We start from the raw sequence: 24,168 nt of genomic DNA, 5'->3' as shown, positions 1-24,168 counted from the left end.
TAGATTTATCTCTGGAGATAGCCTTCCTGGTAGTGAACACTTCTGCCAGAAGGGTAGGAGAATTAGGGTCTTTAATGGCAGACCTACCATTTACAGTGTACTCCAGAGAGAGTGTCGCTGAGTGCCCATCCAAGGCCTGGTCTAACATGAAATTTACATTGGTATAGCTCTGTCTCTGAGAGACATAGCAATACTGACCTAACCCCCAGGATAGACAGTGCTAGGTCGACAGAAGAATTCTTGTGTCGACCTAGCTACCTTCTCTCAGGGAGGTGAATTGCCTGTGTTGATGGGGAGAATCCCTCCTATCGCTGTAAGTAGTGCCTACGCTGAAGCACTGCAGCCGCACCACTGTAGTGTTTTAAGTGTAGACATACCCTGAGAGTCTTACTTAAATTGTCCTCGGAATTCCACATTAATCAAACCATTTCTCAATTTTCTTCCCAAAACACCATCAGACTAATCAAGAAGCCACATTTTATACTAGATGTCAACAGGGCATTAGCCTTCTACCTAGACAGGACCAAACCATTTTGAAAATCTAGACTATTTTATCCATAGCAGACAGAAACAAGGGTTTGGTAATTTTGAAACAGGTTGTCAAAGTGGATGTCTGGTTGTATTAAGTCTTGTTACAATAGAATTCATGTCCAACTCCCTTTGAGAGTGATAGCACAGTCTACAAGAGCACTGCCTACATCAATAGCCTTACTTAAGGGTGTATGAATCATAGACATCCGTAGATAGACAAGTTCAGATGTAGCTGTGGGCAGCCCAGCTCTCTTCTGGATTGGTCTTTACTCTGAACCTCCTACCTCCTTAGGGTGATGCTGCTCAGGAGTCACTTAAAGTGGAGCATCCTTAGGGACACGAATAAAAGAAGGGGCCGTTACTCATCTTGTGCAGTATCTGGAGTTCCTAGAGATGTGTCCCCCAGGGGGTTCTCCACTATCCACCCTTCTTTCCCTCTGCTTCAGAATAGCCTTTATGGGAGTTTGCAGCAGAAAAGGAATTGAGGACAGTTTGTTCACGCAGCTGCATATAGCCTCAGTCTGGGGCATGAGGAAATGTGGGGTGCATACACGGGTCAAATGGGCATTGGTACAAAAAAATCTCTGGTCAAAAGCAAAGGGCATAGGCACACCTGAAGTGGAGCATCCACAGGGACACACGTCTCGAAGAACTCCAGTTACTGCATAAAGTGGGTAACCCCTCTATATCTCTTACCAGTTAAGTTAAAATAGCAGTGATCTGATTAATATGATTAAATAACAACCAGTAATTTTTCATCAATATTTTGATCATTCTCTATCAGCCTTGCCTTCACTAGCAGTAAGCAGTTGCTAGCACTGGTGCACCTGCACTTTTGTTAGAAAGCAAGTACAAACTTTTCTCTTTTTTTACCAAGCCATACAAGATCCCCTCATATGTCTAATATCAGATGTCATGCAGTATGTCTCAATGTAATACAAGTTTGAGTCAAATAGTTTTTGCAAATGGCTTTGTCAAATAGAGTAAGGAGAAGGTGAAAATGGATAAGCCCATTGAGTACTTTTAGTTTGAGTAATGGAAGTAGATTCTGATTGTCTAACTTTTAAAAGTTTGGGACTAAACTAAATTTTCCATACAGTATTTAGAAGCAACCTCTATTATTTAAAAGGCCTGTTCTGTATCTTTATGTATGTGTTTAAGAATTGGCATCTAAGTGGACATACCTTCCAAAAATAAAAAGTCCCATTCAATGTATGTCAGTTCATCAAAAGGGCATGCAGACAAATAATTTGTAATATGATTTCTCTGAGTCCTTTTGCATAGCATTCAGTTCAAAAACTGCCTCTTCCCTCAGCGAAATAATCTGGTTTTAGCTAATGCATTTTGAATTTGAATTGACTGGTTTAATTCACCTTTTGCATTAGTGAAAGTCAGAGATTTGTTTTACAGCCTGATTGGCTATAGCATCATGTGTTCATGCATGACCTTAAGTGTTTTTTCCTTTTTCACCCCAAGCTTGATACACTTCTTAAGATCCCTTTTGTATCCTGTCATAGAATTAGGGTGTGATATTTCAAATATCCATGAGTAAGATATTGCACACATTTATGGGTCCCTATCACTGTAGCGTCAGAGGTCCAAATAACTTTAAGAAAGCTATGACAGCATTTCTTGTTTCTGTCACAGGGTAGACTGGGCCCTTTAAGGGTGTGTCTATGTAGCCTGCGGTAGCCAGCCTCTGAACCCAGGCTGGCAAACTTGGGGTTGTGCTTCATTAAAAATAGCTGTTAGACATTTCGGCTCCGGCTGGAGCTTCGACTCTAAAGCCTGGGGGCAGGGAGTGAGTTTCAGAGACCGAGCTCTAACTGCAATGTCTACACAGCTGCTATTAGAGTGGTAGGATGACCCCTTTTGAGCCAGAGTCTGTTAAGCCGGTCTTGGAGACTCATTGGTGCTCACTGTGTAGATCTACCCTAAGAGGAACCTGATTCAGCTCACCTGCAACTCATTAACAATCTATTGATGGGGTGGGGCTGACAGAATCTGTAAAGAGTCAGAGGAAGCTGTGGCAGTCATGCTACAGACGGAAGGCTCCTATTGGAACCCTTGGATTACATATGGGGGTCAATTGTATAGGATTATTGTTCACAAAAAGCCACATTTAGATGACCCCCACGTGCCACAACAGCCACAGGCACCACAGCCACAGCTGCCAATATTGGATATTCCCCTGACATGGCAGGAAGTCCTCCCCAGACGAGGCAGTGATGCCACTACCATCTTCCTAAGCAGACATCTTTAAGCCATTTCAGGACCTAAGAAAAGACTTGCAGAATCTCTTCAAATTTCCACAGAAGAGGTATAACAGTCTCAGCAGTCTTTCTGCTTTCTTACGTTGCTTGGGATTTATGTACCTGGAACAAAGAGGCATTTTAGTAAATCCCACACAGCACAAAGATCCTGGCCATTCCAATACCATTTGGATCACACCTATTCCAGACCTGCAGAACCTTCCAGAAGGAGATCCAGATCTCAAAAGAAAGAGCCATGACCAATGGCGACCCCCTCCCAACCTCCCTCCAAACCACCATTTTGACAACCTGCTTGAGGGTCTCAAACAGTTCCCTGTCATGAGCCTGCTGCACGAACCCGTCCTTCGCACCCCTCCCTTCAGGTAACCACCTATCTTGATTTCTACCTGCTTGCAAGTTTATTGCCACAGACAAGTGGATTTTAGAAGTGGTTGCTACTGGATACTCTATCCATTTTCAATCTCTCTCTCATCTCCTTCTCCCTCCCTCCTCAGGGACCCCTCTCACTGGATCTTTTAAAGTAAATGTTTCAATCTTTCCTGCATCTGGGGATGATAGAGCCAGTTCCCTCAGAATTTGCAGGAAGAGGGTTTTATTTAAAATATTTTCTGGTTCCCAAAAGAAACACTGGTTGGTGGCCAGTTCTAGACCTCAGCAACCTGAACACCATTCACAGCACTTTAGAATGGTGAGTCTGGCTACCATAATCACATCCCTAAATTGGCGGATTGGTTCACTGCTCTCGACTTTCAAGATGCATATTTTCATGTCACCATACTCTCCTCCCACAAACAATTTCTGTGCTTTATCATCTGCTCAGAACACAGACAATACTGTGTCCTCCCTTTTGGGCTTTCCACAGTCCCATGAGTTCTTACAAAGGTCCTCTCAATAGTTGCAGCTCACCTGCATCGAGACGGTATTGCAGTCTTTCCTAGCTGAATAACTGGTTTCTCCAGGGACGTTCTGTAACAGGGGTCCAATCAACAACCAAAACGACCCTATCCTAGTTCCAATCTTTGGGCTTTCATATGAACCTTGAAAAGTCCCCATTAACACCTATTCAGAGGATAGATTTTATTGGAGCTATGCTGGACTCCAGGACTTCCAGAGCCTACCTACCAGGGGACAGGTTTTCTGTCATATCGAGTCTTGTCACCACCCTACAACTGAGTCTCCTGACATCAGGAAGAATTGGCCTCCAAATTGTAGGTCATTTGTCAGCCTTGACATTTGTGACACCACACACGAGAGTACATCTCCGATGTCTTCCGGCTTGACTCAAAATCTTATATATGCTGAACAAACACAGCTGTGGCTAACAAGCTTCCATACCTCCATGAGTACTGGACTACCTTGGGTGGTGGGAGGACCCTGGAAGTTCTGTGTGTGACTACCATTCTCATGCCTGCCACCAGTGTGAATCATCACAGTGGATGCCTCCTTCTTAGGCTGGGGAGCCCACCTACAAAGTTCCAGACACATAGCAAATGGTCACCACAGGAAACGTTTCACATCAACATTTTTGAGCTAAGAGCAGTTTGTTTGCTAGCACTTTTGTCCATGATATTCAGGGCAAGATGGCAATGTACTATATAAATTGACACGGGGAAATAAGATTCTAATCCTTATCCACAGAATTGCTAAAGCTGTAGAACTGGTGTATTGCCTGCCACATACATTTCTGCAGTTTACCTATCAGGCCTTCAAAACATGATGGCAGATGCCCTGAGCAAAAACTTCCATCAGGATTATGAATGGAAGTTCAATAATCTGATCTTCCACAGGATCCTCGAAGCATGGGGCTTCCCCTTAATGGATTTCTTTGCAACCCCAAGCAATAACAAATCTTTTGCTCCAAAAGGGAATGTGGCCACAACTTTTTACGCGATACCCTTCTAGTTTTCTGGTCCCATGCACTCTTCTACGCCTACCCACCAAATTCTGTAATCCTCAGGACATTAATCAAACTAAAGCAGGAACAAGCAAGGTTCATCTTAATAGCACCATCTGGGCACAGACAAATGCGGTACTCCGATCTACCCCACCTTTCTGTCATGATACCTTGACACTTCTCACTCAGATTGGACCGCCTGAGACAAAACTCGAGCACCATGAGATTTCCCAGTCTTGTATTTCTGAACATTTATGGTAGCCTGGCTCCTCAATGATTCTCTAATTTAGAATTAGACTGCTCGGTTGAGATCCAGTCTGTACTTCTGAATATTTGGAACCCTTTCACATGTAAGACTTACCTGCAGAAGTGGAAACACTTCCTTTCCTATTGTTCCTGTCCCTCCATATCTGCTTCTGAAACTCCTCCCTCAAGTATCCTTTATCACCTGTCAGAATGAAAAACGTAGACCTTATCTATGAGTTCTGTCAAGGTGCATCTGGCAGCTATCCTGACCTTCCATTTGTCTGTTGAGGGTTTCTGTTTTTGCTCACTCTACCATGACCAGATTCTTTAAGGGTCTATCTAACTTGTTTCTTCATATCTGGAACCCCAACCCTCTTGGGACCTTAAATTTGTTCTCAATGCCTTAAGAAACTGTCTTTTTGAACCTATGGCCATTCTTCATTCCTCCATCAAGACCTGATTCCTGGTAGCCATTGTCTTGGCCAGAAGGGTAGGAGAATTTGGAGTGCTCATGGCTGACCCGCCTCACATTACCTTCTGCAATGACAAGGTTACCTTAAATCCCTGTCCTCTCTTCCTGCCAAAGATCTCATTAGATGTTCACATCGATCAGAATATACCTCTATAATAAGCCATAAATCCAGTGTCTGTATTAAGACCATGATTTTTAGTGTCTAGCAATTTAAGCTCTCAGACTCGTCTTTTGAAAGGGTTGTGCATAAACCCACCCCAGAGACCTTCTACGTGCTTCCCAAGATACACAAACAAGGGAACCCAGAGAGATCCATCATATCTGGCCACGGCACTCCTATTGAACAACTTACCACACAAAGGGCCAGTTCCCTACAGGACACAACTGACTTTCTCCACTTCATTCTCATCCATAACAATTTTACATTCAACGACAAACACTTTGTCCAAACTATGGGAACAGCCTTGGAAACTAGGATGGCTTACCAATATGCCAACCTCTTCAGGGGACATCTTGAAGAAGAATTTCTCGACAAATGCACCATGAAATCAATTAAATGCCTGAGAAACATCAATGATATTTTCATCCTCTTGGTTTAAAATCCCTCATAGATTTCTACCACAACTTCAACAATCATGACCATCCATTAAACTCTCTCTGGAACATTCCCACATTAGCATCAATTTCCCGGACACCATGATCAGCTACAACAACATAACTTTACAGACAACCATATGCAAGAAACCCATGGACCGCCACCTCTACCTTCATAGATCCAGTAACCACCCCAAACACACCAAGAAATCTGTTATTTACAGCCAGGCACTCAGACACCACTGAATATGCTCTAGGAAGAAAGTCTGGGATATACACCATAACACACTTCACCAAACAAGGAACTCCACCAGAGTAGATTGCATCATGGAACAGGCCACCCAAATACCTTGAGAGAACCTGCTTCAATACAGAAATAAAAAACCCTTTGACTGCACTTGTCAGCTACCACCCCACACTGATTCCCATACAGGGTATCCTCAAACAACTACAACCCATGTTCAATGGGGACACCATCATGAAAGAAATCTCTTCTGAGCCCCCTCTTCTGGCCTTCAAATAACCCTCCAAGCTCCTCTTCAGAAGCAAGCTCCCCACAGACCAGTACGCACCAACTCAAAGTGGCACCAGACTCTGCCAGAACAGATGCAAAACCTGCAGATGTATCTCCACTGCTACAATGATCAACACTGCCCACAACATACCTTTTACGAGCGATGGATCCTGCACATTCCTATCACGTGGGGCACCTCATCCAGTGCACTGGATGCCCCAATGACAATTATGTGGGTTAAACCAGACAATCATTACTCTTGAATGAACTCACAAAGGAAAATAAGAGAAAAACACCCTATCACCTGTGAGTGAACACTTTTCACAAAGCAATCGCTCTATATCTGACCTATCAGACCTCACCCTCAAAGGAAATCTGCACAGCACTTTCAAAAGATGAGTCTGGGAGCCTAAATTCATTACTCTGCTAAGCATGGATTGAACAAAGAAACTGGAATTATGGTTTATTACAACAATTGTAACCTCCTAATTCCCACACCACCACTTTTTTTTGTCCTGTGGCAGCAGAGGTGTTAATGGGCCACTATACTTTGAATGGGCCATTACAATATGAATATGAATGAGTATGGGCCATTACAATATGAATACACTATTCATATTGTTTAAGCTAAACAATCTGTTCCATCTGGCATTTTGCTGTGATACTGGGAATTCTTTCCCAGACGTGAAGATGAACTCTTTATAAGCTCGAATGCTTGTCTCGCTCACCAACAGAAGTTGGTCCAACTAAAAATAATAACTCAACCATCTTGTTTCTCAAGATAAAAAAAAAAAAGTTAGACTGGAGTTAAGGTTGAGAGTACATATTGGAGATCTAGGAGTAAAATTATTAAGAAATCGTGTAATCCCCAAAATAAGCATTACCAAACTCAAGAATTTAGAGTTTCATCTTAATTTAGAAATCCAAAAACATTGAGGTATGCAGACACATAGATAAGGCACCCAAACACCGTGAACTGTGTCATGTAGTGACACTATGCATAAACGTGTATTATTAAGGCACTTACTAGAGTAAAAGGTTAAAAAGTGTTCTTTGAGAGCCTCCTTCGAAAACCTGTTGACTCTCACTCAAGATTCTGATCTCAGTTTATGTTAGTATCAAGAGTAACTCCATTGGCTTCTGTATGAAGTTCTCCGCAGAAGTGTAGCAGATATGAGAATGTGTTTCTGCATTCTTGTACACTGGAACAGATTAAAGGGTCAGATGGCCCACAGGCACTCATGGAGGCAACTCATTGGTTAGAAGTTTTGGTATCTCACTGCTGCCCCTGTATAAGCTTGTGACTGTGTCACAAGCCCAGCTTGCTGTCTCTGGGGAACAGGTTGTGCTCTTCACCTATTTCAGTGGGCATGGCAGCTAGTCTTTTCCATTGTATTCTCTCCTCCCACATTTCTTACCTGGCAGGCTGTGGACCCCCACATGTTAGCTGAGGAGTTGACTTAAGGCAGGAAATGCAGCTACTTCTTTGTAATAGTGCCTACTTGTCTGACTGCAAGGGATTGGGTAGTTGGTCTTCTCATAAGATGCCTAGTAATGTTTCTATGTCCTCTGCCTGCATAATACAGAATGACTACCCTGCTGCTGTGCCTTTTTATAAATCAACTTGGTAGTACATGCATCTTGTACCTGAGAATGGAAACTCTTCAATCTACCGCCTTATAGAGAATAGAGCATTATAGTTTGTGTATTGTGTTCAGGGGAAACTCTGAGTTGCCAGACATTTGATACAGGAAAGTGGTATGTTAGCAGCATTGTATGGAACTCTGCAGAAGTCCTTTTTGCACCAAAATGCAACTAAAAGTAGGATCTCTCATACTCCAAATATTAGTAGAAAAACTTAAAAAAAAAAAAAAAAAAAAGAAGAAATCTTCTCACCTAGTTGGATCTTCAGATGTGCACTTCTCCTCTTCCCCTCTCAACTCAGGTGGCCTGGAAAATGGGGGAAGACCAGGTCATTGTGTTCCTATAGTCTGTATTGACATTGAAGGCACTGGTTCTCCCATCCGGAGAAAAAGTCAGTTTGTGTAAAGCTGGGGCATCAGGATACTGATTTAAAATAAAATAAATGATCAAAATTCACTACCTCTGTCTAAAATTTTTGATTGTACTGGTATCTGGTAGGAAGTTTTCTAGGCTGTCAACCCAATGCTTTGGTGTCTTGTTTCTAGAATTATCAGAGTACAGTATCTTTCTATAATAACGAGAAATCTACTCTAACATATACAGTAATACTTACTGTAAAATATCTGTGTTACTGTAGTAGGATGTTTGTTTTACGCTCTTGTTTTGGCTCTGTCCTTTCCTCCAGTAGGAACAGTATCCTCTTTACGTGACAGGTTGTAATTAAATTCAATGCTGTGATGCTATAGTTTTCTTCACTCTGAGTATTACTCTGTAAATACAGTACACGCTCTTGTTTATCCAGATGGCCTGGGGAATCTCTAGAAGATTGGAAATTAGGCCTTTGGATAAACAGAAGTGCTATTTTGAGCTGCAGTCTCACTAGTATAGAAATATTGGAAGTGAAGGGAGTAATGCTGATATTTGCTTAATATTTTGCACTTTAAGTTTATTGAACACCAAAATTATATTAAAACTGCTGTGGACATCATTTAATTCTGAATTTTTCTGAGCTGCTGTATAAATACTAAGGACATTGATTACTGCTAATAGAGGCTAGTAGGTTGGCTGAGAATTTATTAGCAGGTGATTGATTGGCATAGGACTACATGGGGGGCACATTGTGGGATTCGGATAACTAGGATTTTTGGAAAAAGTGAACTTGGATAACTGAAATTATTCTGTAATTCAATTTACAGGTTGCTGTATTTGCTTCAGCAAGAAACCTCCAGCACAGAACTGAGAACTGAATGTGCAGTAGTGCTAGGAAGCCTTGCGATGGGTACAGAAAACAATGTCAAATCTCTACTAGACTGCCATATTATCCCAGCCTTATTGCAAGGTAACTTGGCTTTTGTTTAATGCAATATACTTTGGTAACTGTTTCTACAACACTTGTGTTTTAAATAAGCAAAAAGAATGAAACTGTATGTATATTCACAGGATTGCTTTCACCGGAACTGAAGTTTATTGAGGCTTGCCTCCGATGTCTTCGTACTATTTTCACCAGCCCGGTAACTCCAGAGGAACTATTATACACAGTGAGTTGTAGGCAGATACATCTTTGCTCTTATATATAACTTCTGTTTATGCAATACAGCCTGTATTATAAGTGTGTTCTGATGATGTCCTCTCTTTATGATAATATAAGGGTATGGTGCTACTAATGCTATTAATATGTCACTCGTAGGCATCAGGAGTTTAGATATCCTGACCCTGCAAACATTAATTTTTGGAAACAGGAGAGCCTCACCACTGATGCCACTTGTACACAATTAACTTAAAATGCTAGCTTTGCGTCCTGTTGTGTATAAGGTTGTGGGAATACAGATGGTTTGGTCTGACTAAGTATAATTTAAGAGGAAAACAAACAAAAAAACCCAACCCTAGTATCACAGAATCATAACAATTAGAACTGGAAAAGAAGTACTAAGTTCTTTTCTTCTTGTCTAAGCCTTTTCTTCTAACCTAAATTTTTACTGCTTTGTTCAGTTTTAAATATTTCAGGTGGTTTCCATCACTTAACTTCAAAGATCCTTACTTTCAGGGTCTTTCCTTCTCATAGTTAACCTACATTGTCACTTCCTTAGTTTGTAAGATAGGGCAGAATTTGTTTGGCAGAATCTTTCTTTCATGCATCACCACCGGTAATAATCTAGCTTGACTCTCATGTGCCAGGCTAAATTGGTCGGGCTTCCAGTTAAAGGGGGTGAAAAAAACCTGTTTGTACACTGAGTGAATTCAATATAGCATTTGAGAGAAAATGAACATGGTCACCTACAGACATTTTTCAGGGTTGACCCACAGTAAACTCGCTGTGTACATGCAACACTTTGCACATAAGGACTCAGGAGCCAAATTTAGGCTTAAAAGCAAAAAATTTTAAATGCTTGTACTTGCCATTGTTGCAGGATGGGTGGCTAAAATGTCTGTGTTAGACTCTTGGAGCATCCATTGCGTTGTCATTGTGTGCTGGGCTTCTGCAAGGGTGTCTGAAATCTTTGAAGTCTGTATTCATGTGGAAGTGCTGTTTGGGTTAATATCACTGACCTGATGAGACTTACATATATTCTCAGAGCACGGAGCACATTAGTTTATTTTTCTTGCAGACACATTCCAAACATAGTATGAAATGATGACTGGATAGTTTTTTTTTGTTCCTGCAGTGCGATGGGTTTTCTGTTCTGTGTACACACATTCAGTGATGGTTTCGTTAAACTCCACTCCTCACATGCAATGCCATGAGACACTTCTGGAAATTAACAGGCAGGCATACCCAGTTAGTGACATCAATGAAATCCTCATTCCCTCATTTATAGGCCTGATCCATCTCTCGCTAAGGTCAGTGGTAAGTTCTAATGGAGGTGGATGGGTGCTAGGTAAAGCACACTAATGCATTCCTCATTGCAGACTTGTCTTTAACAGGCCACCACCTAGTTACTTCAACCAGCAACTGACTGAAAAATTTGCTTGTGGCAACAGAACCCTCTGCCCATTGTAAAGCCTTATGACCCTGCAAAGACTGCTGAAGATTACACATGTGTGCATATCAGGCTTGTTAGTGGCAGTAACTTGGTATCTTTTTAAAATGAGATTAGAAGTTTGGCTGATAAATGTAATAGTGTTTATGTAATAGGTTTCTGTAAGGCCTTTGACTTGGTACAGCATGATATTTTGATTAAAAACTCTTGAAAGATGTAAAATTAACATGGCATACATTCAATAGACTAAAAGCAGGCTAACTTATATAGGTCTTTCATGAACAATGAATGAAAACAGAGGTTAACAATAGACAAAGCAAGAATTCACAAGTGGCCTTGTAAGTAACATGTGGTTAATAGATAAAGAAATAGCAAGAAGAGTGATGTGGGATAAGTTTGCTGCTGCGACTTTGTTTACTAGCATATTTTGTAGCTCGTGGATGGTTCAGGATTTGTTTATGTAGCGCATGTGTCAGTCTGTGTATATAATCTGACTTCTTATTATGTGCTCTGGGAGTTGTGGTAAACCTTTAAACCCACCTTACTGCATTTGGGCTTGATCACCTCAGCGTAGTGTTGCTATATGCCAGTAAAGAACTCACAGTGACAATTCCGGATTCACACCAAGGTTTTGGATTCCAGGGAATTGGATAAAGTGTTCTCTCAGAACTGGTTGAGGTGTTCTGGATAAGCCAAGTGGAAACGGTCTCAGAGGGAATCCTGACAACTGATTGGTCTCAAAATGTAATTGTAATCAGAGAATCATCGTAGAACTGGTTTGTTTCTACTAGGGTCCCACAGGAATCAGTGCTTGGTCCTGTGCTATTGAACTTTATTAAGCAAACATAAATTCACACTGATAAACTTTGCAGATGACACAAAATTTGGGGGAGCGGTAAATACTGAAGAGAACAGGTCACTGATTCAGAGTGAACTGGGTCACTTGGTAAACGGGATGCAAGCAAGCAATACATGTTTTAATATGGCTAAATAGACATGCATACATCTAGGAACAAAGAATGTAGGTCATCCTTACAGGATGAGAGACTCTATCCTGGGAAGCAGTGACTCTGAAAAAGATTTGGGGGTCATGGTGGATAATCAGCTGAAAGTAAGCTTTCAGTGCTATGCTGTGGCCAAAATGGCTGTGCATTCCCTGGATGCATAAACAGGGGACTCTCAAGTGGGAGTAGAGAGGTTCTTCTTCGAGTGATTGCTCATGTCCATTCCACTATAGGTGGGTGCACGCCACTGTGCATGGTTCTCGGAACTTTTTTCCCCTTAGCAGACCCCGTAGGGCTGGCGCTGGGGCCCCCTGGAGTCCAGTGCGCATGCTGTGGTGTATGAGGCACTGCTGGCCCTACGCCCCCTCAGTTCCTTCTTTCCACCCATGACGGTTGCTGGAACTAGCCTTGCTCTTTGCAAGTATTATTCCCCTTGTTTGAACTCTGTTTATTCAAAGTACTTAGTTAGTTTTAAGTAGTTGTTAAGTAGTGTTAAGTGTAGTTAGATGAGACTCCCTGAGGGACTTAAAGCGGCCGGGCCATGTCCCGGTCGCCTGGATTTAAGCCGTGTGCCTCCTGCGGGAAGGCTTTTCCGCTCAGCGACCCCCCACGATCGGTGCCCTAAGTGTCTGGGGGAAGAGCACAGGAAAAATAAATGTAAGATCTGCAGGGCTTTTAACCGCAGACTCAGAAGGACTGAGAGATCCGGTTAAAAGCCCTGCTTATGGAGGCAGTGCTCTGCCTGGCGTCCGAGCCATCCCTCGGCACCGAGCGTCACCTCAGTGCAGAGTGCACCGCCAGCACCGGGCTTGACTCAGCACTGAGCAACAATCCCAGTGCCGAAGAAGAAGAGACAGTGTGCGGAGTGTGGACACTCCCCTGTGCCGTCGGTACGGGCAGGGTCAAGTGCGGAGATGCACCAGCCATGGCCTGTCAAGTTTTCTCCGGTGCCTGCCTCTCTGAGCAAGGAGCCTCCCCCGACTCTTGGAAGTGGGAGAGTGCCCCTGCCGATGTCGTCAACACTGGAAGCTTTTCAGACAGCAAGAGCCTGGTTAGCCTTGCCTACGCCATCTCCGCCCTCCCTCCCCCTCTCTGCTGAGGGAGAACGGGCCACTGTCCCGGGGCAAGCCTGTGTTGGGTCCCTCCAAAGGGCGGTGGAGATCTCTGGTGCAAGGAGGAAGATCTCCCACCAGACGGCCACCATGGGTAGAGCAAGGACACTCCACCAGCAGTCGCTCCAGGTCGGCGTTGTCGAGCTGGCCTGCTTCGACTCAAGATGCAGAGTCTCCCTCTCAGCGCCGATGTCAGTCCCCGGCACCGGAGGCAGCGCAGGCCAAGAGGAGGCACCGGTCGAGGTCCACCATGCAGCACTCAGGCACCTCCTGATCCAGATCCCCGGCACCGAGAAGTTCGCCCAGGGGGTCGGGGAATCTGAGGAGACAGTTTTGACGGTGCACCAGAGGGTGGCGCCCCTACTGCTCTCCTGGATTTGCCCCGCCCCTTCCTGAACAGGTTAAGGCCCTTCTATCCCAAATGGGCAAAGATTACGTCAGACCATTGGGTCCTCGGGATAGTCTCTAGGGGCTACGCCATACAGTTTACCTCTACCCCGTCCCTCCCGCACAAGCCCCCCCCGTCCCTCTTCAGGGACCCGTCTCACGAGCAACTCCTCTTGCAGGAGGTGGACACCCTCCTCAGCGCAGGAGTGGTGGTTATGGTCCCTCAAGGCAGAAGGGGGAAGGGCTTCTATTCGAGGTACTTCCTCATCCCCAAGGTGAAGTGGAGTCTGAGATCCATATTATACCTGCGTCATCTAAACAAATATGTCAAACAACTCAGGTTTCGCATGGTTTCTCTAGCTCCCATAATCCCTTCCCTGGATCCAGAAGACTGGTATGCTGCCCTCAACCTCAAGGATACATACTTTCATGTGTCCATCCTCCCCAGCCACAGGTGCTTCCTCCGCTTCATGCTGGCTGGCTCCCACTACCAATTTACAGCCCTGCCCTTTGGCCTATCTTCGGCTCCAAGGGTGTTCACCAAATGCATGGCGGTAGTGGTGGCTCACCTGAGGCGAAAGGGTGTGCAAATCTTCCCTCACCTGGACAATGGGCTGATCACGGGGAGGTCCAGGTCCCAAGCCCAGGAGAGTGTGTCCCTCACTTGCTCCACATGCAGCGGGCTGGGACTGCTCATAAATGAACAGAAGTCCACACTAACCCCAGTGCAACGCATAGAATTCATTGGGGCCACCCTGGATACTTCCCAGGCCAGAGCCTTCCTGCCTCAGCCACGTTTCGAGGCGATGGTCTCTATCATCTCCCAGCTGCACCGATGCCCCACAACAACAGCCAGGCACTGCTTACAGCTGTTAGGCCACATGGCAGCCTGCACATACGTAGTGAGACTAGCTTGCCTGAGGCTCAGGCCGCTTCAGGCGTGGTTGGCCTCAGTATATGTGCCAAGCAGACACCCACTGAATTGGATGGTCACGGTTCCCCCGCCCGTCCTGGCCTCCCTAAACTGGTGAAGGTCTCCCAGGGCAGTGTTGAAGGGCGTTCTGTTCAGGGAACTGGTCCCGTCAGTCACCCTAATCTCCGACGCCTTGGATGTGGGATAGGGAGCCCACATCAGTGCCAACCTGAGCACTTTGGGCTCTGGTCGGGGGAGAACAGGCACCTGCACATCAACGTGAAGGAGCTGAGGGCCATTCGCCTAGTGTGCAGGGTGTTCCTCCGATTCCTGATAGGCAGAGTGGTGCAGGTGCTGACGGACAACACCGCAGCTATATTTTATGTAAACAGGCAGGGAGGGGCACACTTCTTGGCTCTCTGCGAGGAAGCTACCCATCTGTGGGACTTTGCTGAGAGGCATGACTTCCACTTGACTGCCTCTCACTTCCCGGGAGTGAGGAATGATGAGGCAGATTGCCTCAGCAGGTCATTTCTACTCCACCACGACTGGTCGCTGCACCTGGAGGTAGTGACTACAATCTTCAAAAGTGGGGTATTCCCCAACTGGACCTGTTTGCTTCAGCCTGGAATGCAAAGTGTCCAAGGTTCTGCTTGCTCCGGGATCGCGAGACCAGGTCGATTTCCAACGCGTTCCTCATCGAGTGGACGGAGGACCCTCATGTACGTGTTCCCACCCATTCTGCTCACACCCAAGGTCCTATTGAAAATGAAGAGGGACAGGGCGGATGTCATACTCATCGCTCCGGCCTGGCCGAGACAGCACTGGTTAACGTGCTGCTGGACCTTTTGATCGCCCCACCATGGAGCTCCTGGGGTGGCACAAACTTCTCTCCCAGGACCATGGTTGCCTGTTGCACCTGGTCCTGTACTCCCTGCACCTCACAGCCTGGAGGCTCCGTGGCTGACGGAAGGAGAGAGCCTGCTCAGTGCAGGTCCAACAAGTCCTGCTGGGCAGCAGGAAACCTTCTACACAAGTCATGTATCAGGGTAAGTGGAAACGGTTTACCCCTTGGGTGGAGGCCCGGGGCATTCCGCCCAGCCTCTCACCTGTACAGGTGATCCTGGAGTACTTGCTCCAGCTAAAGCTCCAGGAACCTTGTTGAAGACTCACCTGTTGGCCATTTAGGCCTTCCATAAGCCACAAGAGGGGAGATCTCTCTTCTCCCATCCCATGTCGATCAGGTTCCTCAAGGGGGTGGAGAGGCTGTATCTGCAGGTCCGCGACCTGATGCCTCCCTGGGTGCCACACAAGACGAAGGATTAGCACAAATTAGTAACGTTATTAAACATGGTTTTAAAAAATAGTTGAGAGGGTCTATGAAGAGTCTACCATAATTATAAAGAAAAACAAATGACTGTGCAAGTGAAGACACACACACACACACACACACTTGCCTTATTTAGGGTAAAACTTGGATGTTGAGACCTTGCCTGGGGAAAATATTGAGATATTTGGTGCTGAAATGTAAATAAGCACAGGCAGTAATGTCGAAACAGTATAGATCCTCCCTGACCCCAGCTCACTGCACAAATCATACACAAGGAAAATGACTTTCACTCCCTGGAATTATCCAACACGTTGTGCTTGTCCCATGAGAACTGTATAGGCCCCATGGGCTCCACTAGAAGAGTGAAATAAGGGGAGTGGGAATGCAAGGAGGTGGTCCATTGCCCTATCAGACAAACCTGAACAACTCCATTTGATGTCTCCTTGAGGAAAGACAATAAATAGAAGCTAGTACAAAGTAGTGTGTTGAACACTGAGAAGTTACATGTGAATGGTGATAAAAACTGCGGGGGCTGTTGCATCTGCCTCTGAGAGTCCTCCTGGTACAGAGTATTGGACGAGGTGGACTATTGGTCTGAGCTGCCATTGCAGTTCTTATATTCTTAAAACATGATATAAATCATGAATAAGCCGTACCTCTTAGAGGACAGTCGTCACCATGCTATAGCCCTGAATACCATATCCAGCGGCAGTTAAACAGGGCTCGGGGAGCACTTCTGCCTTGCTGCTGTGATGTCCTCATTTGTGAGGGAATAGCAGGGTGAAGAAGGGCATAACCACTTTCTGTCATGGCACATGGGTGACTCCTTGAGCAAGACAAAACCATTGGGGTAGGCAATGGGAAAAATGCAATTGAACCACATCTTCTACAGACCCCTCAGCATGCAAGTGAAACAGGAAGCGGTATGGATTAGTGAATGACAGGAGCAAGCCATAGATTGTGCCTCCACTGCTTGTAAGGTATTTGCTGTGAATTTAAAGAGGCCATACAGGATAGTAAGGTGGGATTGGTGAGCCAAGAGTAGCTGTTGGGGCAAGGACTACTCTATTCTAGGGTGTGACTGGCAAGTCATGTGCCTATGTGAGAGCCTTATTGGTGAACCACAACATTTTTCAGATTACTGAGGGCCAGTGTGCTACTCCACATGAGTCTGTGACCTGGGCACAGATATGACCAGCTGTCATTTCATGTCCACGAGCTGCATGATAGATTAATCAATAACACTGAGCTTGTTTTGGATCTTGTAGTATAGTAATTATGTGTGAACTGCAGCATACTGATGAAGGATGAATGACTTTATCCTCTTGAGAACAACTTTAGACCTGTAAGGCAGTGGTTCAATCTGTGGGGCCCACACTATGTGTAAGACCTCCAAAGGGGTCAGCACCTCCATTCAAATTTTTTAGATGTCTGCATATAAGGTACAAAAGCTTGCATCTTTCCAAAATGAAACTTTTTGTTGTTTGACCGGCTCTAACCTCTAGATCTCTTTGTATGTATTCTCCACTCTGCCTAATTTCCAAACACATTTCATTTGTATGGCCAGACTGTAACATGTCCTTACCTGAGTGTGCAGAAGGGGTGCGGAGAATGTAGACACACCTCCCCCTCACTTCCTAATTCTGTTCCCTTGCAGACCACACAAGGGTTTGTCATGATTGCAGTGTTTGTACTCAGTGATATACACTATCATTGGGTGCACGCTGTGCCATGGTCCTAGCCCTCCTTCCCCGATCAGCACCATCCTTCAGAGCAGGTAGAATGGACCTTGTAGGAGTGGGATAGGCCCCTGAAAACCTGTCCACTTAGCTCCTTTTGAGGTGGTGCATCTCCATGCTGCTTCCTTCTCTGGTTTGTGGCTAAATGCCACAATTTGGCCATTAGCATATTCATTAAATTTGTATACAATACTGTTTATCTCTGTTCCCAGATCATTGATAAAGATCTTAAATAAAATTAGACCTTGCAGAGCCCGTGTAGACATTTGCTCTTCTCCTCCTGGTTTAATAAATTTTGTTTTATCCAGTGTTCAGTGTTTAGCATTACCTTTTCCTTGTGTCATCCAGATTTCAATTGGTGACAAAAAGCTAATATCCAAGCTGATTTAAATGAATTCTAGTGGAAAGTTTTCTGATTATTTACAAAACTGGAGAGATTACGCTCATGATTATGTCCCTTCGTCCACTCGTTGTAAATTTTGCTATAAAAATGAAAGCAATCAAGTTCATCTCACATGATTTATTACTCTGAAACTTATGCTGTATGTTCATCATAATTCTATCTGTGTAGCACTCTTGGTTTAAAGAATTCTAACGATAGGAAATCCACTACTTCCGTTGTTGAGTGGTTCCAGTAATTAGTAACCCTTTCTATTAAATATTTGTGCCTCATTTCCAGTCAGAATTTGTCCCCATTCTTACTTTTTAAAGTAGTCTTGCAGGGAGGTTGCCCTGGTGGCCTGTAAACATGCCCACCATTCCCTCATGTCTTTGTTGCATGTCTGCTTCTTATCTTGGCATTCTAGTCCACTTCAACTTGTACCTTTGTGTAGGGGGTAACTGCCTGGTAGGATTGCTTTCTTCACCTCTCCACAGTTTTTCAAAGAACAGTTTGCCATTCATCCCCTTCATCCAGCCGCAGAAGGTCAAGAAAACCTCCATTTGCTGTTGGTTGAGTGAGGTATGACAGGCACTCTAGACTTCCTTTCATGAGTAATTAAGGAAATCCTGGGATTTCTGGCGCACATTGTACATCACCGGAGAACATCCCTGTGGCGGACTTGCTTGGTGTTTGGAACACGTGTGTCACTTTAGTGCTAGGCCTCAACATGCTTGCTTTGTGGTTTGGTACAATCTTCTGAGGTCTTCGATTTCCTCCAGTGGAGGAAAAAAGGTGTCACAGTAGCTTCATGTATAGTCCCTGTGGCAAGAAGTCATGGTTGTCAACCTTATTCACTGTATTTGTGCTCTGCCTGCAGGGATGTGAAATCTGCCTGTAAACATCATGCCACTTACTAGAAATGCAGAGAATATGTCCAGTCCCTCAAGACACCACAAGGAGGCTCCCAGAATGCTTCAAAGGGAAAATATACTCAAAATGTAGCCACAGTACTAGCACTGCCCTGGGAGGTGTAGGTTTTACCCATATTCATAGAGTCTAGCAGGGCAACCTCAGTACTAAAGTACCCAGTGTAATCACCTCTAAAGCAGACGGCTCCACCAAGTATTGGTTCTTCATGGTTCTCAGTGTTCAGGTGTTTGAAGTCTGGTTCACTGGATGTGACAAAAGAGACCTAGACAGGAAGCATTGAGTGGGGGACATAACTGTCCAAAATTTCTGATGCCTGGGAGCTTCATATTTAGGTTTCTGGATTCTCCTTTTCCAGATGTGGGTCATGGGGACAGAGGGATAAACTAAGTCGTAATACCAGCATGTGCTCTGTGACCATGTCCATTTTCTTTTGGACCTCTAGCAAGGCCATTATGAAGCACTCACTGCTTGATGGTAACACTCTTACCTCTGCAATGGCAGCTATAGGATCGCTCTCGTTCATAGCTGGAAAGCTTTTTGTGCCAAGATAATCTTTGTGCCACAAGAACTGGCTCCTCTGATGCAAAAAGCTGTCTGCTGAGTGTTTGGAGGCCCTCTGTGTCAGTGCCCTTTGAAGGTGTTCGTGTCCCCCAGTCCAATCAACTACATTTTTTCCAGCTGCTTAAGACAGGGAGTATGTGAGGACAGGTCCTGTTAATATTCTGATAATCTGGAGAATTCATCTGATGCTAAACAAATCTTCACTATAGAGTTGAACCAGGGCAGTGACTGCAAGAATCTGTTTTTGACCCCAATTCTTCCAGAGCCACCCAAGACAATTCATCTTGAAGTGCCACAGGTCCAAGAATTTACAAGGGCCACAATTGAGAGATACTTAAACCAGGAGTCTGACTTCCAACAGGATTGCTTTGCCCTTACATCCTATTTTTGGGGCTATCTAGTGAAGGTGTGGTAGGTACTTGACACAGATGCCCCCATCCTGAAGGTGGTCATATAAAATGCATCATCTCAGAGGGTGATGCTGGCTATGTCACCCCTCCTCCCCATGAGACCATTGGTGGGAGGTGGTGATAGCTGCAGAGAAGCCTAGATGCATGTATGGTGCTGTGTTCCAGAACTCAGAGCTGTAGTGCTGAGATCCATGGAGTGGAAGAGTATACTGGTCTGCGGTAGCTACCCTTTGAATCATGGATTACCATTCCCTTTTGTCCAAGGATCAAATGGAGCTATGGAAAAATGCTTCCACTCTGATATTTCTCTTCCACAAGAGAAACTTGAGGAGATAAGCAACTCATCCATGAAGGAATAGACCTGGCCTGGCATCAAGTATGGTTAGGCCTTAAATGTGGGTGAGACAGTACTGAGGGCTGCTGCTTCAAAGGTGGATGTCTGCAGGTCTGTTTGGCTCCAGCTATCAGGATTACATCAGGTGGTCTAGATGAAACACGGGAATCTGCCATGCATCCATGACAGCTTATTTTGGGGAGCAGGTGGCAGGGCAAAAGACTAAAGATACAAAGGTCACACTGCATTCTTTGTGGTAGCGTCTGTGTCCCTTTGGGGCATCTCTAAAAAATGGGAAAAGGGAAAGGCTGCTATGAAAACTAGCATTCACTATGACTGACTTTGAAGGAGCTCTGTATTGCCCCACAAACATGCTCAATTGCATCCACACCAGTAGTCAAATGGTTCTTAAGGGTTCCAAAGCATATCATAAACATGCAGGGCTGGAAGGACCTTGCGAGACACTGAGGCAGGATCAAGTATACCTAAACCATCCCTGAAAGGTGCTTGTCATCTTTGAGTTATGGTCCCTTTTGTATTCCACTGAGGATTATGCATGCACTCCGTTTGCCTGAAGTCGGTCTGTTGGTCTGTGCATATGTTTTGGCTCTCCTCGTCCTTCTGTCCAAGGTGATAAAAGGCAGGTCGGACTGATGGCGTCTCCAGTTTCTTCTCATTGCCAAGTGATAGGATCAGAACTTTCAGTGTCCTTGTCTTTGACACACCTTTAAATTCACAGTTGTAAATAGCTTTTAGAATTTTAGACTTTTATAGTAGTTTGTACTAGTTTTATTGTAGTTTTTAATATTTAGTGTAAATTGTGGGTTCATTTTTCTACCCCCCTCTCCCCCTTCACCCATGTGTGGGTACTGGCCTATGCCCAGGACCTCAGGCTTCAAATCGTGTGCCTCCTGCCCACACTCCTTCTTGGTAAGCGACGAACACCTACACTGCCTCTACTGCTTGGGAGAAGCTCACATTGTGTCCTGGTGCAGTATCTGCCAGTCGTTCCCCAACCGTACCTGAGAAGGCCAGGCTGTCCCCCTCCACAGGCCTCATTTGGACCCAGGCTGGGGGGATCCCCTTGTACATCCGCCTGAAACTTCAAGGAGTGCTCTTCCTGCTACCAAGTCTGAATTTGACATCAGCAATACCATCCCTATGAACCCTGTGCCGGGGTCTAATCAGGAGGTAAGGAAGCATACCTATAAGCATGGGACTAAGTCTTCCTCAAAAACAAAACAAAACAACAAAAAGTGGACGCTCCTTGCGTGAGTTCGAGCTATGGAGACGGAACACCCACACAACCCCAAAGATCCAATAAGTCCCACAAGCAGGGGATCCGGCAGTTCCCAGTGCCAGCCCACCGGTATTGTCAGCACCAGCATCCCACAAGATGCTGCTCTGGGAAAGTCCACAGCACCAACACTGGCGCCAAATAAAGAGAGGGTACCTCTCACACCAGGCAGATCTGGAGCTGTGTTTGAGTCCCAGGACGTATTTGCAGATTAATTTACATTAACAGAACCGGGATCACTCCATCCGTTAGGCCCTTCTATCTCTACGGAGATTATTTCTCCCTTTTATGATATGCTCACATTACAGTGCCCCTCATCTCCAACTCAAATGATCCACCAGATGCCAGAGAAGGACCATGGACATCATACCACCCGTTCGTGCATTGAGTCTGTTCCAATCATGGCAACATCCTCTGCTCCAACTACTACAGAGCCACCGGTACCCCATGCCATAGGGACTGCCTCAACATCCACCGGATCCAACTTACTAGCCATACTGGGGACCCTGGTCCAATACCCTCCCTCAGAGTAGCCCGATCTGCAATGGAACCTTCACCTACCTCCCCACTGAGGGCCCCTTCTAGCAGGTGCTCAGATCCATTGGTGGATGAGGAACCCCTTAGCCTGCTCCAATGGTGCCACTGGAACCAGGGAGATTTCCCCCCTCTTTTCCGGATGAGACAGAGACTACAGTGTCCCCTTCACCTCCAGGTGACTTCAGACAGTTCCAAGAGCTGCTGTGGAGAGTCACAGGAGAACGCCATATTCCCATAGAGGAAATCAGATACCCAGCATAAACTCCTGTATATTCTCCACTCCTCTGCACCAATGCGGGTTGCACTGCCTATTAATGATACCATTCTCAAGCCTGCCAGAACAGCATGGCACACCCTGGCCACATGTATGCCTAACCCCAAAGGGGCAGAAAGATGCTATTACGTTCTGGCTGAGGGGTCTGCATTTCTCTTCTTGCATCCCCAACAAAACTCAATCATTGCCCAAACAGTGACTGAGCAAGCCAGACAACAGTACCCTCACTCTACACAATCTGACAAGGAAGGCAAGTATTTGGGCCTTTTGGGGCAACATATCTTTTCCTCATCCGGTCTCAATTCTGGATCTCAGGATCTCCCATTATCACGTATTAGTAGCCAAATACAACTTCTGAATTACAGCAAATGTGAGGAATTTGCTGATAGCCTCCCACAACAGAACTGGACTCGTATTCAGGCGCTCATTGAGGAAGGGAAGCTGGTAGCCAGAACAGCGCTCCAATCGGGTGGATACAGCAGATGCCTCCTCCAGCCATAGCTCTACATAGGGATTCTTAGCTCCACTCTTACAGTTACCCTAGGGAGGGACAAAACACTATCAAAGGCGTTCCTATCAATTGAATCAAAAGATGGATGATTCTCTACAAGCCATCAAGGATTCGAGCCACCCTTCCCTCCCTGAGCATCTACTCTCCTGCCCCAAAGCATCAATTCCATTGCCAGCCACCTACCCAATGCTACAGGTGTCCCCGTTCCCTCCCCAATTCTCCCCTCAGAGACCTTATGAGCCACCAAGAAAGCGACAGAAAATCCAGAGATCCCATCCCTGGGGACCCTCTTCATAGGCTTCCTCCTCACAGCATCAACCTCTGACCAGCACAGATTTCTGAGGCAATCTCAAGAGCTGCCAACCACCGTGGCTACTATCTCACAACCATCGTACTACCCCCTTTGGAGGTTGTTGAGTATTCTTTTTTTCTTCAAGGGTGGAGTGCAATAACAATGGACAAATGGGTGCTGAACGTAATCCACCATGGCTATACGATTGAATTCACACTACTGCCTCCAAAAAACACCTCCTGATCCCTTTTCACAGACCACTCTCAAAACAGCATTCTCACCGAAGATGTGAATCCCTTACTACAGCAGGGAACAGTTGAACGCGCTCCCCCAGAATATCAAAGAATGGGGCTCTATTTGACTTACTTCCTAATACTCAAGAAGTCAGGTGGGTGGAGACCAGTTGTTGACCCCAGTCATCTCAGTTGCTTAATCCACAAACTCAGGTTTCATATGGTCACATTGGCAGCTATTATCCCATCGCTAGAAAAAGGCATGTGTTTTACAGCTCTTGATGTTCAAAATGATTATTTTCACATTGATATTCATCCAGCCCACAGATGCTTCCTGAGATTCACAGTCGGCACCCACCATTTCCAGTACAGAGTTCTCCCTTTCAGAATAGCCACTACTCCCAGAGTCTTCACCAAAGTTTTCTCTGTTGTAGTAGCCTATATCAGACGTTCAGGGGTCCTAGTGTTTCTGTATCTTGATGACTGTCTCCTAGCTGTAAGGTCCAGGCACGAAGCCCAAGTTTCAGCCTCCCATGTTACTTGGCCTTCTTTTGTCCCTCGGTTCTTCTTTGCAGCCTTGTGACACTGTGCTCTACATGGTATTGGTATTGCTAACATATGACATAGCAGGAGTAGATGGCTCAATACTACAATCATTCCTCTCCAGCAGAACTCAAGTAGTGATGGGTAACTGTTCCTCCTCTCTGAAAGCCCTCACTTGCTGGAATCCATCCCATCCCTGTTTTTGTACAATATCTGCATGAGAACTGTGTGAG

The 24,168-nt window shown here is 45.3% G+C and overlaps 1 protein-coding gene across 6 annotated transcripts in view; it reads left to right on the top strand.

Moving 5' to 3' along the window:
• Positions 1–24,168, top strand: part of ARMC8 (armadillo repeat containing 8) — a 187,472-nt gene that overhangs the window by 48,666 nt on the left and 114,638 nt on the right. For all 6 annotated transcript variants that reach the window (XM_067538782.1, XM_067538781.1, XM_067538780.1 and 3 more), the window contains 2 exons: positions 9,365–9,507; positions 9,609–9,706. In XM_067538782.1, coding sequence (XP_067394883.1) covers positions 9,365–9,507; positions 9,609–9,706 — 241 coding nt within the window. The remainder of the gene's footprint in view (positions 1–9,364; positions 9,508–9,608; positions 9,707–24,168) is intronic.

This window comes from Emydura macquarii, unplaced genomic scaffold (genome assembly GCF_026122565.2).
Source record: "Emydura macquarii macquarii isolate MOO-44397 ecotype Brisbane River unplaced genomic scaffold, CSIRO-AGI_Emac_v2 contig_499, whole genome shotgun sequence".
NCBI lineage: Eukaryota > Metazoa > Chordata > Testudines > Chelidae > Emydura > Emydura macquarii.
Note: the sequence above shows the minus strand (reverse complement) of the source record. Positions and strands in the feature narration are given on the sequence as shown.